The sequence below is a fragment of the Poecilia reticulata genome, chromosome 21 (genome assembly GCF_904066995.2).
Source record: "Poecilia reticulata chromosome 21, P_reticulata-male-v2, whole genome shotgun sequence".
In the NCBI taxonomy this organism is placed as follows: domain Eukaryota; kingdom Metazoa; phylum Chordata; class Actinopteri; order Cyprinodontiformes; family Poeciliidae; genus Poecilia; species Poecilia reticulata.
This window is the reverse complement of record NC_088850.1, coordinates 10,739,286-10,753,543: the sequence shown is the minus strand read 5'-3', so window position 1 is coordinate 10,753,543 and position 14,258 is coordinate 10,739,286. Positions and strand designations below refer to the sequence as shown.

The 14,258-nt window shown below is 38.3% G+C and overlaps 1 protein-coding gene across 14 annotated transcripts in view; it reads right to left on the bottom strand.

The window, feature by feature from the left end:
• The window catches only part of utrn (utrophin), a 184,098-nt gene that overhangs the window by 62,845 nt on the left and 106,995 nt on the right, over nt 1-14,258 (bottom strand). For 13 of the 14 annotated variants that reach the window (XM_008397714.3, XM_081602376.1, XM_008397715.3 and 10 more), the window contains 2 exons: nt 7,848-8,020; nt 5,226-5,382 (listed from right to left, as the gene is read on the bottom strand). In XM_008397714.3, coding sequence (XP_008395936.2) covers nt 5,226-5,382; nt 7,848-8,020 — 330 coding nt within the window. Of the gene's footprint in view, nt 1-5,225; nt 5,383-7,847; nt 8,021-10,769; nt 12,010-14,258 lie in introns of those variants that run through there. The other variant, XM_008397719.3, reaches the window with a different exon arrangement.

Genomic DNA, 14,258 nt, shown 5'->3' with positions numbered 1-14,258 from the left:
AGTTATTTTGTATTTGCTTTTATTTTGTAATTTTTAAGTAAAAAAAACCATCATCTCATGGTGAAAATTTCTCCTAAATTAAAGCTCACACCACCCTAACATCAATATCACACAGAATCCCGCGGTTCGTCATGCTGAAAGAGAGCATCGCGCTCAACAAAAATTAGATCATCTCTGCTAATAAATGGTTTGCTCCTTTCCAATGACTTCCCACAAATTTACACGCCATGTATAATATGCAGGTAACTCAGAAAATGAGCAAAAAAAGAGAGTGAGGAAGAGCAGGAGAGGTGTAAACAGACGAGCTGTGAAGTGGAAACATACGCTACCACTTTTTGAGTAAGTTGTTTTTATCCAATACTCACAACACAATTACAAATCCAATCTCAGCCTTGATTGAAAACAGTACTATACAGTGTTATTTTCTTAATATAGCTTTACGAGCCCAAACACTTCATAATGAGTTGGGATAAATAAAAAAAAATACTTCCAAGTCAATTACCAAGAAGGAAAAAGCTGATTTTTTCCCGTACGTGTTCTTTTCAGAGTGTTTCTCCACCATTAGTATCAGAATTGCAGCAGAAGTGAACGTAGACAAGCTAAAACTAATGCATACGATATCACTCTGTATTGCAAAATCAAACCTTTTAATTTGATATGCATTGGTATAAGCCCCATATCGTTTATGAATGAAGAGACCAAGGCTTCGACGTTAAATATAAAATCAGAGATTAACATTCTTTTTTTTCTGAATACCTTTTTTGCTTTTCAAAAACATCATAATGTGGCATAGACCTCTATGACTTGTAAAGAGCAGAGGAATAGATGACTCTTCTAATGTGCTGTAATGCTCTCAAGAGACATCTTGTCAGTAGAAGTCACGCTGACCTTGGTCGTGTCTGTGTGTATTCCTGCAGGTGAGATATTTTTGCGCGAGTGCCAACGTTTGTGTACAGGTCATTGTAAGCGTTCTCTCTGAATGTCGCCGCAAACTCTTATCTCCATGCGCTCTGTGCTGTGGCGCCAATGAGATAACATCACCACATTGCTCCTTTCAGAGCTCTGCCAAACATCCCTCTTCCTCCTCTCAAAATCTCACTATCTCAGCCCCCATGCTATACACCAAGCAGAAAAAAACAACAACTTTAAAATAACCGTATCTTAACTCCAGGGCAGGAAATTACATAAATTCAAGCAGGCTCTGCAACAGAGGTTCGCTCGCATCCAAATAAATTACAAGACGCTGATGACTTCCCATTTAGAGGAGGCAAATGTTTGAGCTTGTGTTGTGTGGGCTAAATTACCTTTTGAATCCATGTACAGTTTCAGAAGGAGGGAGCCTCAGAGTTATTCAGCCTGAAAATGTAATAGCTCCCTTCTCCTTGCATTTACTGCCATCTTGAAAAAGGTGGTTGTTGTTTTAAACAAGATATATATATTTTTTCTTTCTTACATGTCGGATAGAACAACTGCTTCCAGGTTTGGTTCTTGTAAACAGGAAACCTTTCCATTGCATAAATGGATAGAATACTAAAGGAGAGCTAACTCCAAATTCCAACAGCTTTACCTCAAATAAACAGCAGCAGTTAAAAATTGGACAAAAACTGATGATCAAACAGGACAATGATTGCAAAAACACATCAAATTGGATATGGATGAAACATGATAGCAATAAATTGCTTTTTAGGAGCTGCCAAATTATGGATCTTAACAAATGCAACACAAAACACATTAAAGCTGAGGAACATTAACAATAAAAAACAAACAAAAAAAAGCCTGATATGCTGCTTTATGGTTCCCATTATCCAAAAAGCTCCAGATTGTCACAAAGCAACAGCTTATGTTACAACAACTCAAAGTAAAAGTTAGAAATCTGTCTGATCAAATCAAAATAGCTACAAGGGCAGAACATCACTGAACAACACTAATTTGTGGAGCTTTAATGTTGGAGTCGTTTTATGCATCTGTTCACAAAACCACATTATGGGGAACGACATGGATGTATTGTTGTTCATGCACCCGGCAGGTTTGACTGGCATACCATAATATTGTCGCCCTGCAGAAGTAAAACAAGTCTGAAAAAACATATAAAGTGAAAACAATTAAAAGTTAACCAAAAAGAGACAACTATGAGTCTGGTAAGGACTCTTCCTTTCCAAGAGAGAATAAAGGCACTCTAATCCATTTCAGGCTCCTGTAATTCAGTCGGTTAAAGTGGAAATGGTCTAATCAGTCATAGAGACACAATGATTAAGATGTGCTCTGCAGCACATTTTTTTTAGAACTTACTTGTTTAAAGCAGGGTCTTTAAAACTACATAAGCATACATAAACACAATAATGAGAAGATTATAAACATTAACTTGGCTCACATTTTCATTTCTTTCCTTAACTCAGAGGAAAAAACTCCAGATGTTTCTAACAATTAGACTGTAAGTTTTCTACCATCACGAACAAGCAGCCAGCTGTTGCAGAAGGAACAGTGATAAAAAAAAAAGTAGTTTTCAGAAATCAGAGTGAGGAGTTTATTCAGCTGTTGGAGTTTGTTTTAGATAACTGAATTTGCGATATTTTAATGGGATTTTAGCAAACAGACAACAACCCTTAGACAATTACTACAAAAGACCGCAGAAATAATTCATGTAAGACAGGAAAAACAATCACCGCTCCGAAAGATAACATAATACCAAAAACATGACAAATTTGATTATAATAACAGTGTTTGAGTCAGATTGGGCTGAATACAAACACAAAGTTGGAAAATGCATCTGCTCTTTACCTCACTTCCACATCATTTTCCATTTTCCTTTCATCTAACAGTGCTTCTGTCTGATGCTCCCTTTCCACTCTGGGTCTAAATCGGTGCTCCCTCAGATTTTTCCTTCCTCTGATTCCTTAATAACAGCAATATCCGTCTCTCTCTGCTGGACTAAGTGGCTTAGCCCTTCTCTTTTATCTCCCCCAACCTTCCAGAATAAAAAAAAAAAAAAAAAAAAAAAAAGAGGAAATAGGTTTTTTTTTCCCCCACTTAGCCCTTCTAAGCCGTCCTTACCTTGCTGATACTGATTTCCATACATCAATGCAGACTAACCCCGTTCATCTGACTGAGCAGTTGGAGTGAAAAATCGTGTTTGTGAGTACAGTTGCTTTGCGAGTCTGTGCCTGTCAGTGCAGGCAAGTAATAGAGCATGACTTGCTCAAAGCCTCGGCTCTCTGTTCTACTCATCCTTCTAAGGGTCAGCGAGACCTCAGGCCAGCCTATTAGGAAAACAGAGAAGAAAGCAAGGGGGAAATATAAACTCCAAAGTGCGAAAATGAAACTTTCCTCAACCTCCCTCCTCAGGTTATTCCAATTTTTGCATCCTCAAAGGTGTGGAACCAGAGAAGAACGCGCAAATAGGTGGGGGGGGGGATGTAACAAAAAGGAAAAGAGAAATGAGGAGGACAAAGAAAAGGGGCAAAAAAAAAAAACCTGGGGCAAAAAGGAGTGAATGAAATGAAACCCATAAAAAAAAGGAGAGGTCCATAAAGATTGGACTGTGTGGTCAGTAATTTTTAGTTTGGGTCAACTACCCGACTGAGTCACTGAAAAGTATAAGATGCTAATTCCCAATATCTGTTAGCTCATAACCAACCTATTATGCAAAAATGCATAAAAAGACCAGTATTTCTTCAGCCGACTGTCATGCAGCTTAATCAAACATACATCACTGAATTTAAAGATCATTTTATGAGTGGTCTGCTCTTCTTGTTATTAATGATTCCCAATTAAATCATCAGTAGGCTACACTTAGCAGGCGCTACAGCAGCCAAATAATTGATCATCTGCTGCTGCAAGAGCAAACTGTCTCTACAGGGCATCCTCTATACATCTTGATAGTTTGGATTTAGATTAAGATATTAGGAAACTGAATACTATCAATTTGGTATTCTCTTTCATTGTTTGAAATTAGCATTAGAAATTGTAATATTCATGAAGAGTATTCATAAAGTGGCTTTTATTTTACTTTCTTCCTACTTTTGTCTACAGAAAAAAGAAATATGAATCAGTAGTAACAGAAGAAGCAAAGAGACCAGGGATAAATTCAATCAATTGGGGTTAAACAGTAGCTGAAGGGTAAAAAAATTGTCTGAAAGCAATTACTTCTGCAATAACTTTTGTAAAACTTGGTGTTTAGAATAAATAATTCAGTGCAGAACATCAACAGTGGGTGGAGGAGGACGTAGAAGGGTCAGAAAATTACATGCGCCGACAGTTTATAAACATAAATGATTCATAATGGTGCCAACAATAATTCTGGGAATTCAAAAGGTTAAATAAGTGGGTGAACTGTTATAATTTGGAATTTTTTAAGATGTAAATGTATGAATTTCAGTGAGATATTACTGTGCCTGTAAGTATTCCCAAAATAAGATTCTCCCCACTCACTTTTAAAGCTCTGTAAAAAGCATTACATGAATTTATTGCAACATAATCTCAGTGAAACATTGACTGCAGCTGTCCAGAAGTAAACTTTGGAGATTTTTTTAGATCTTTTGGAGTCACAAAAATGAGAGATAGGACAAACTTACAACTTCCTCCAACATCGTCTGTTGCATTTTAGGATGTTTACTGTGTAACAAATATTTATTGTGACACTTATAATTTCATAAAAATTATATCTTAATATGACTTCATTCTCTACTAAACAAATATGTTCATATTTAAGACCAAATGGTTTTTTTTTTCTTGTTTTTTTATTCCATATGCTTTTTAAAGATATCTACCAAGTGACCAAAGGCTGTGTAAGGTGCTGCATAGAGTAACTAATAAAATAACCTATGCAGACCAATTTAGGCAGCTAATGTCTTTATTTCCAGGCACAAAATGATCTGAGCATGCTATTGACAGCACACAAGCACCTCTAATTTGCCCTGGAGAACGGCAGTGGCGAGTAATATTGCTTTTCTTTTACAGAAGCTAGTTAGGACTCACTCAATATTGGGTTTGGCCTCAGAGGACATGTGACCATTAAAAATTTAAAGCCCAATAGCTGGAAATACGATGAGGGTTTAAACTGACAGTAATGCCCCTTCACTGTGTAGAACATGAGCTTTATATTAAGATTCCTGTTGGATCAATTAGTGTCAAGTGAACGTTAATAGATAAATGTGTATAGAAAACAAATATATACAGATAAAGAGAGATCCTGCACAGTGCAACAGGGACGTATTAAGAGTACGCACCGTGCAGTGGTTCTGCTGCTGCAGCAAAGTGGGCACATCTCCTCCAACAGGCATCTGCTTGGCCAGCTCCTCGTCCTTCGTGCAGATCCACCGCCAAAGCTCCTCGAGGAGGCCCAGAAGACGTGACCAGCGCTCCGCACTCGCCTCCAGGTGGGCTCTGCCATCAAACATCACATGATTTAGTTGTGATACCGTTTTCTCTTTGATACTATTCTTGGTTTCTCATCTTGTCCAGTTGTTCTCTGTTATTGATCTATTTCTGAATCATCTTTTCATATGATTCAATAGTAAAAAATAAATAAATAAATAAATAAATAAAGCCTTTTTGGCCAGATTTAAATCTTAAAGTGGCTTAAAATAATTTTGATGAAATAAATAAGTAGCGAAAACAGTGTATAAAATGTAAGCTTCAACTCGGCACAGATTTATTGTATAGATCTGTGTCGGTTTTCCTCAATGCCTGTTTAGATTTAACACATAGATTTACATTTTGCAAACTTCAGTGGGTTACTTAAACCTGTTTATTGAATAGAAGCTGCTGGGTGTACTGAGTGGGCAGGAGCCCACTTTAGTTAGCAGCTATCTGTGTACTAAGGAGAATCCATGTAATACATGCTGGGAAGCAATTCTTCTTTTTCTCCTCTCCTTTGAGCGTAATGTGTCTGAACACTAAGTAGAGAACTCCTATTGCTACCCAACGAGCTACCTTTAATTACAAATGTACTGCAATTAAGCCATAATGGGCTGTATATTATACACAAACAGGGACTGGATGCTCCCCCCCTCCTATGCATGAAGGCAAATGAGTATAACTTTATGCAGTAGGTTCAGTTAGTCTCATGTTTCTGAACTAAGCCCAGTCTAAATTCAGAATCACCTCCAGCAGGTTTTATTTTTCTCTTTAGTCATCCTAACATTTCCTGCCTGCAACTGTGGCTCTGCTGTGCTGCTTCTTTCGTTTCCCACTCCTCCATTTGGACTTTGAATGTCTCCATCTGGCTCCTGTCATCTCCACTTCTACCCTCACTTTCTTCAGCATCAACACTTGTGCACATTAATGATTTGTTTTATTTATGCCAGACTTGTGGCTGGCACAGAGTTATTTGCATTTATACAGCTTCCTAAAAGACACTTTGGTCTTTCAGGAAGGTTTTTGCATGTTGCATACTGCTCAGCTTTGTTTAGGCTTTTTTAATGAAGAAAAAAAGCTTTTTTTTGTTTAAGTTTGACATTTAAAAACATGAAAAGGATAAGGCTGTCTTAACTACACCTACCAGGACAAAGAGTGGCATATTTTATTCAGGTTTTTCCTTGGGAGGTAATAGAAGCCATACTTCCATCCATCCTTGAGCCACACTGGCGTGCGTAATCCCAGCAGCTGATGCAAAGTGATTTATTTACACCTTGAAAAGTATTTATTCCTGCTGAACATTTTCAAGTTCAGTCATGCTGAAAACCCAGATTACAGTGGGTTTTATTTGGATTATATGTGAAAGACCAAAACAAAGTACCACAGACAAAATCAGGCATTTTTCATATTTTTTAGGCTAAAGGTAACTATAGAGGAGTCACGGGTCATATCTATTAACAGAACTATAGTTTAGCTCAGAAATGCTGCCTTTGGTGGTAGAAAAAAAAATGCTCTAAGAGCCTCTTTCGCTGTTTCTCATATAAAAGACGGTGCTCTGAGATTAGACCAAACTCCAACTTTTGCTGAGAGTACTGCGGAAACCCGATGTTCACAGATGCTCTCCATCCAGGCTGAGCAATTTTAAAGGAAGAATGAATAAACATTTGCTGGATATGACAGGCTGGTAGAGACATACCACAACCAAACAGCAGTGGTAACTGCAGTGAAAAGCGTTTCTACAAAGTACTAATTTGGAGGACAAATGCTACATGCTACTTATTTCCTGTTTTCATTTTTTAAATATTTTGAAAACTGTGGATCTTTTACTTTCTACTTCACAATTATGTGCTTCTTTCAAATCCACTGATAAAATGGATGTAAGCGAACAGTTCAAGAAAATACCTCTGCAAGGCACTGTAGGGGAAAAAATAGAAAACAAAGCTAAGTGCTCTAAACCCTATGGATCACCAGTCTGACTCCAACAAAACATCTGAACCAATAAGTGAAAATGCCAACAGAGGAAACTTTTGCAGGAATTTGTGTTATTAATTATGTTTCTGTCATATTCTATAATAGTTTAAATTAAAGTAATATCATGAATATGCTTTTTTTAGCATCCAAATGACTTTGGATGCTAAACAACAAGCCAAGCAGCATTTTAACTAAGTTTCCCAGTGTACTGTTTATTTGGACATTGCTAGGCACAACATCCCACAAGGAGTCAAAGAAAAAATGAATTCTCTGAAACTATTTGGCTATCAGTACACAGCAAGTGCTTGTTGCCTTGGTATTTAGTTACAAAATTCTCATTTTAACTCATTTCGTCACTAGCATGATTTACTGGTCAGCTGACCAAGGAATCAGAGTCGGATAGCTCTGTGATGTTGCATCTTTTGGAGCTGGCTGTAGGATTTTGGCTGCACAGGCCTTTCTGTGTGGACATTACATTTTCTTCTACTACATTAATGAGGGTTGGACGGTTTTCTAATTACCGGATGTTGGCTGATTTGGCCTTGAGGTCACTCCAGCGTTGGTTCATGTCATCTAGCCTATGTTGGAGGAACACAGCTTCCTCCGAGTTGCCCAGAGCTTTGACCATCTTCGATTTGTTCCCATCCACACTCTTGTAGATGTCATTGTGGGCATCAATTTCTGCCTGGATGTCCTGCAAAAAGGAAACAAAAATTTTCTCAATTAAAAAATTAATAATTAAGCAGAAAGGTTTCTTCGTTTTACCTCACATTGGATTTTGCAGCTACCTCCTTGGTTGTCAAAGCCAATAATATTGGATTTTCATGCACAGATTAGCCTCGAATGAGTTTATGGGACACTGCACACATTTTCAGAGGGAAGAAAAGTTTCACAAGGGACTCGGAGTTCAAGAAGTTTAACATTTACTCTTTTACTGCACTGGCAAGTCAGACAAGACCAGAAGCAAGTTTCTATAGAAGGTTTGGTTGCATGCATGTATGTTTGATCAGGTTTTTGCAACATAATGGTTACTATTCAGGCTGTGCATTTGTAGCACGCAATCACAATCAACAGTGTGTGGTAAACAGAGCAGATCCGTTACACAACCAGAACTCAAAGAGCGTTTGTGTGAAAATGTTGAACCACAAGGGAGGCTGACGTAGGCAGAGGATTCTGTCAAACGTTTTATTTTTAGACGTGTAAAACTGCTCCATTTTCCTCTCTCTCTCTCAGCTGGGACTCCCCTCAGCTTGTTCAACTCGGCTAAACCCAACTGAAGATAAAGACTCCAAAAACAGTGTGGATGACAGTAAAACTGCCTGGAGCACTGAGGCAGATTTGCATTTGGGACAAAATTAGTGTAGGTAGAGGGAGTAGCAACGAGACATACGGTCTCATTACATTGGAGGACTATAATGCTAATAATGGACAGTAAGTGGGAAATTACCAATCATTAGCTGATACTTGTATGTCATTTGCACTGAGCCATTATTCGTGGAAGCATTTAAAAAGCACTGTTTCTCAGGTTTGCAACAAGTAAACTACAATTTCCCAAATGCTAGTATACTCGCCAAACAGTTTTAATTTTAAATGAATAAAGCACCGTTTTAGATGTTTAGATTTCTTCTAATATTAATAATTAATCCCCTCTCACAGGACTAAAGCTATTAACCATTTCAAATGTAGTAGTTTGCCGTTTTTAAAGAGAAATCAGAAACAGTTGGCATCAGAAGTTAGAGTTTTACAAAAAAAATGTGGAAATCAGCAACACATTATTGATCATATTCATCCCACAATTTGGGATTTTTAAAATCTTTACTCCATTTGTGAAAAACAACAAAATGGCGATTTTTCATTTCTCAAGCTACTACTAAAGCTTAACTTTGCTTCAACTGATTGGGGTGAGAACCCCAATTCAAGTCAAGTCAATGTGCACGCCCAGATAAGGACAAACAACTGGTAAAAGCATCCGAGGCGTTGACATGGCAACGATTCACTGCAGAACCTGATCCAAACAGACATCTGAGAGACCAGAACACCTGATCCTTGAGTCTCAATCTGAAATCCACAGCACCAAAGAGATGTGCTGTGAAATATGAAGGCCCCAACATAAGTATGGGGGTTTATAAAGTTGTGATTACCTGGGCTGCACTGTCACACATCAAAGAAGAACAAAATCATGGAAAAACAACTTCAAAAAGCTTAAATTGTTTTTGTCAGTAAACAAAAAGTCCAGAAACACCTCCTGCAAAACTAACAACCTGGCACTGAATTGAACATGCTGTCATTTACTGATTATCAATAGACATTTAACCAATCCTACTGCTGTGATCTACAAAGATAATAACCTAGAAAAGGCACTGCTTTAAAAGGTCAAGGAAAGAGCAATGAGACACCAGGGGTGAAGCTGCGTAGACAAAGACCTTAAGAATGAGTGATGGAAAGCTAGATGGACACAGTTAAAGTAAAAGACAGAAAAACACCCTCCAACGAAGCCAGCTGGCTATGTTTCAAGTCATTACCCAAGTGCTTCCCTTTCCTTTTTCTTTTGCACTTCAGTTTCCACATAAAAATAAATAAAAAAAGAATAAAAAGACAACTATACACACACACACACACACACACACACACACACAAATGAATTCAAGACTCAAGAAAGAACGCAGACTGTGAGGGCATGCAGAGGCAGACATATTAATTTACAAAGCAGCCTTTAAATTTCATTTCTCCCAGTGAATGACTACTTGGAGGCAGGAGTTTATGTATGTCAATGTGCTTCCTGAGGGGCTCGCAATGTAGTGACAGATCATTTTCTCTCCACACGCGGACGCAGAAAAAAAAACATTTATGCGCCACGGGTCATCAAGTCAGCAACAACTGGCCTCTGTTTACTACTATATGAATGTTATCAGTGAGTTACTGACTAGCATACAGAGTTTTAAGTCCCCACAAATGGTCTCAGATCAGCACAACAAGTAAAGTGTTTTACTTGCATGTGAAAGCATTACAGGCTTAAGGATGCGGTGGTAGCAATCTGGCAATATATCAGTGCTTTTTGTAAAAATCTTGATTTTAAACAAGTTCCACATGTAAAAACATATACTTAAAAGAATAACAAAGCATTAAAACCAAAGCTATAAAACTAGATTTTAACCCAAGATTTAACTTGGGTTAAACTAAACATCAAATGACATCAAAAGTAGAAATGGAAATATTGACCATACCCCACCATAACATTGGCACTATTAAGTGAATAAATTGCAGGTCTAATTTTGATTAAAATTGGCAACTTTGCACTTAAGAACTCAAAGACAGCTGGAGCATCATAACAATCACAATGCAGCAAATATACAGAAGAAATATTTGTTTTGATAATTGACGTGAATGCTACTTAAACGCAAAACTCAAGTGAAATGGGAAAATAGTTATGTATTGATGTGTACCTGTTCAAACTTTCCAAGCAGCTCATGCAAACTGAAGTTCCAGCCAATCATTCTCGAGAGTGTGCTTTGGCTCCTCCCACTCACTGCAGTCTCTACATCTTCTCAGTCAAAGTGGCCGCAGAATATTAAAGACCAAGAACAATCTGGCAAGTTCTCCAGTGGTTATTACCAAAGTACAATCCTCCAACGTCAGCAATAAGATCATTAGTAATTCCAAGATCTGAGCAAACTTGGATCCCGCGAGAAATAAACTTTATGCTTATGAATAGCTTCAGCATAAGAGGGTCTAACCCAGGTCGCAGTCCAGAAACAGGTGACTTACACACTTGGCAGCACTCGCGTACGTGTGCTGGTGTGTGTGCTCGCCCAATCCCAACCCATGGCAGCAGTAGCATCCTCCTCTGGCGGGCATACAGCTGAGTGGACAGGGTTAGAGTTGCCCTGCAGTCATGCTGGGACTTGGACCTCAAGACGACTGGTGCCACTGGAGGTTTAATAAAGTCACAGCTGGAGGCTGACACTTGACTTCCTGTGCCCACGAATGAGGCGCTGAAACCGAAGGGGGAAATCCAAGAAATCTTGGGTGGAGGTCTGCAGGGAGGAGATAACAACTCCTCTCTTGAGGAACAAGTCGGCTTCTGTGAACCTGTGAGGTTTTTGGGGCTGGCGTTTCTCCTTCCACCCCGTTATGCTTCCCTGCCTCCACTTCCCTTCTGGGCATGAAGGAAGCTGTTTACACCATGTCCAGCAGTCCAATCCAGGGCAGGGCCAGGGCGGTTGTCCTCAATTACCGAGATAAAAAGAACTTCATTCCTGCCAGCTACGCCACCGCAAGCACTTCAAGAAGAGAGTCATTGATACAAAGAAGCACATGGTCTGCTTTTTTCCTTCCCCTTAGTGAAGTCTCAAGCAGCTACCTCAGCGTCTCTCTCACTAGCTGCCCGTCAGGTCTCAAACTCCAGTCTGGTCTCGTTCCATCACACCCTCCTAATCACTGCCATGGCTGGGCCACTTAGTCAAAGAATGCCTTCTTCTTTTTGTTGGAGACACATGTTCGCAGCGAGCTGCCTCAAGGCTCTGCGTCACAATCCGGTACAAGGACTCCGACTTTCTGGCTTCTGGAGGCTGAGATCTGCTGATTTTCTCGATGACTGTAGAAAAAAAAAGTTATAATAGAAGTAGCTGAGCTGTTCTTTCATTCCCCTGAGTTGAAGAAACTTCCTTAGAATCAACCTAATTCAGGGTCCAGCAAACTTTCAAGTTGGCATCCTGAATCCTCTCCCCTTCTCTCTGTTGCTCTTGATCTCACTGGTCACTAGCCCCAGTCTATCACACAGCTGTTTATTATTTTAATCAGTATCCTCCCTTCCCCCTCCTCTCTTTACCTCTCTCTCCCCTAAACCAATTCAACACACGGCGCACACCCACTTCCTGAGGCCTACACAGGCAGAGAGCATGGCAAAAGAGGGAGAATTTGAGAAAAAAAAAAACTAAGTCAAGGTACAATAAGCAGAAATCATTCAGTGTGAGAAAAAAGTAGAAATGGCCAAAGAGTGAAGCAGAAGACTGAACGGATGGAAAACTTGAGAGCGAAAGGTAAAGGACATTAAAAAAACATGAGGGAATTTAACATGTGAAATGTTTTACCTTTTGAGCTGAGAAGTAGTGGCAACTTGTAAGGGAGAAAAGGGGATAATGAAAATAATAAGGTATTTGCAGTTAGATGTCAGCATAGGGCTGCTTCAAAAAAAAAAAAAAAAAAAAAGATAGATAGTCCTGCACGAAACAGGAAAGCTTTATGGCAAATTTTAAATCTCCGGTTTATGTAAAGCTGTGACCTTCCTACATCAATGAACTCCAACAAAGCCATTCAAGTTATTTTTTCTGATCTGTTTGTCATTTCAAAAAGAAATTTGGAGCAGAGGTCACAAAGGCAGTGGATATAAACAGGTTCTTGTGTTTAAAATGCTTAAAGGATTATCAAGTTAATATTCCAAATCTCATATTCCATGAAAGAAAAAGGTAAAAAACCTACTTCAGGTCGAGATACACATCTGTCCTTCACACTTTAATTTCAAAAACTTCTCACGGATCCTGAAACTTTATCCAATAAAGAGTGTAAAATGTTATCTTTTTCTAGGCTGGTTGCTTAATTTCTTGACTGATTCGTTACAAATCAGGGTGAATGAAGCTGAAAATTGTCTAGCCAAAAGCTAAAATCTTAGGGTCTCTCCCAAATTATCCCAAAATCATCTGTGTGTGTGTGTGTTTTTTTAAATAAATTACCAATATCTTTCATTAGCAGCAACTTCAATCTTAACACCTAAAACTTAAATACAACAAAGATTTCTGAACAGCAATTTTGAAATTGAAAGTCATACTTGCAAAAGCATGAAAATTAAAATATCTAAAAATTCTAAGAGGCTCTGCTATAATGCATCATGTATTAAAACTTATTAAACTGAGTAGACCTGTATGCAGGCGTGAACTCGAGTGTGAGCCTGTGCTGGCATTTTGAACAGCAGGAAACATGTGGTGTGCATCAAAGACATCCGACAGATGGCTGTCAACGGATGGAACAAAAACACCACAATATAACCTTGCATATTCATAAGCTGAACACTTTGAAGTGCGCTTAGCTAATTAAAAATATTTACACACTTGAGGCTCTTTAATAGCATTTTTTGATGCATGGCGACAAATTTGGTTTGAAAGATGTCTCTTTTTTCTGCAGGACATATAACCAAGCTGTTTTGAATTGACACATTTTACAAGTTCAACATTCAACAAGCGGGAGAAGTTGCAATTAAAAAATGCTTGACAATTTTGCATCAAAAGATTTTAAAAAAAGCAGAGAAAGTATGCAAACCAGTTAATGTATGCAGCCTAGGGCGAGGCATTTGAGGGTTAATGTTGAGCAGTTTCACTGAGCTAAGAGGATTAGACCATTATAAGGGTACTGCTTCCAATTCCCAAAGCAAAAGAAGCAAGAGGTGAAGTAAAACTGACTTAATGACCAGTGGGAGAGAAAGTGAGAAGTGACATCCTACGAAGAGATTTAAAAAAAGTGGGAACATAAAAAGAAAAAAAAAGAAGAAATGTAATAAATTAAATTGAAAAAGAAAGAAAAGATCTTAAAGAAAGGGTGGAAGTAAAAGAAAAGTCACTTTCTAATTTTTGTCTTTGCTTAACGTACAAAATAAGGTGGGGTTTTTGCAAAAATGCTCTTGTTAAGGAAAACAAGATTATATAAATAGCACAAGAATCAAAGACTGCCCCATGCATTTGTCACACAACAAACAAGATCAACATTTATTCATAAAAGTAAAATAAAACTAGTAATTGAAGAATTTAACAGCTTATGAAAACGTAAAAAATATGCACAAAAAACCCCAGTAATAACTTTTCCGCACCGAGAACAGTTGAGTGCACATGTATGTGCTTTCAAACATGCAGAGCATTTAAGCAATTCGGCGAATGGACCTCAAA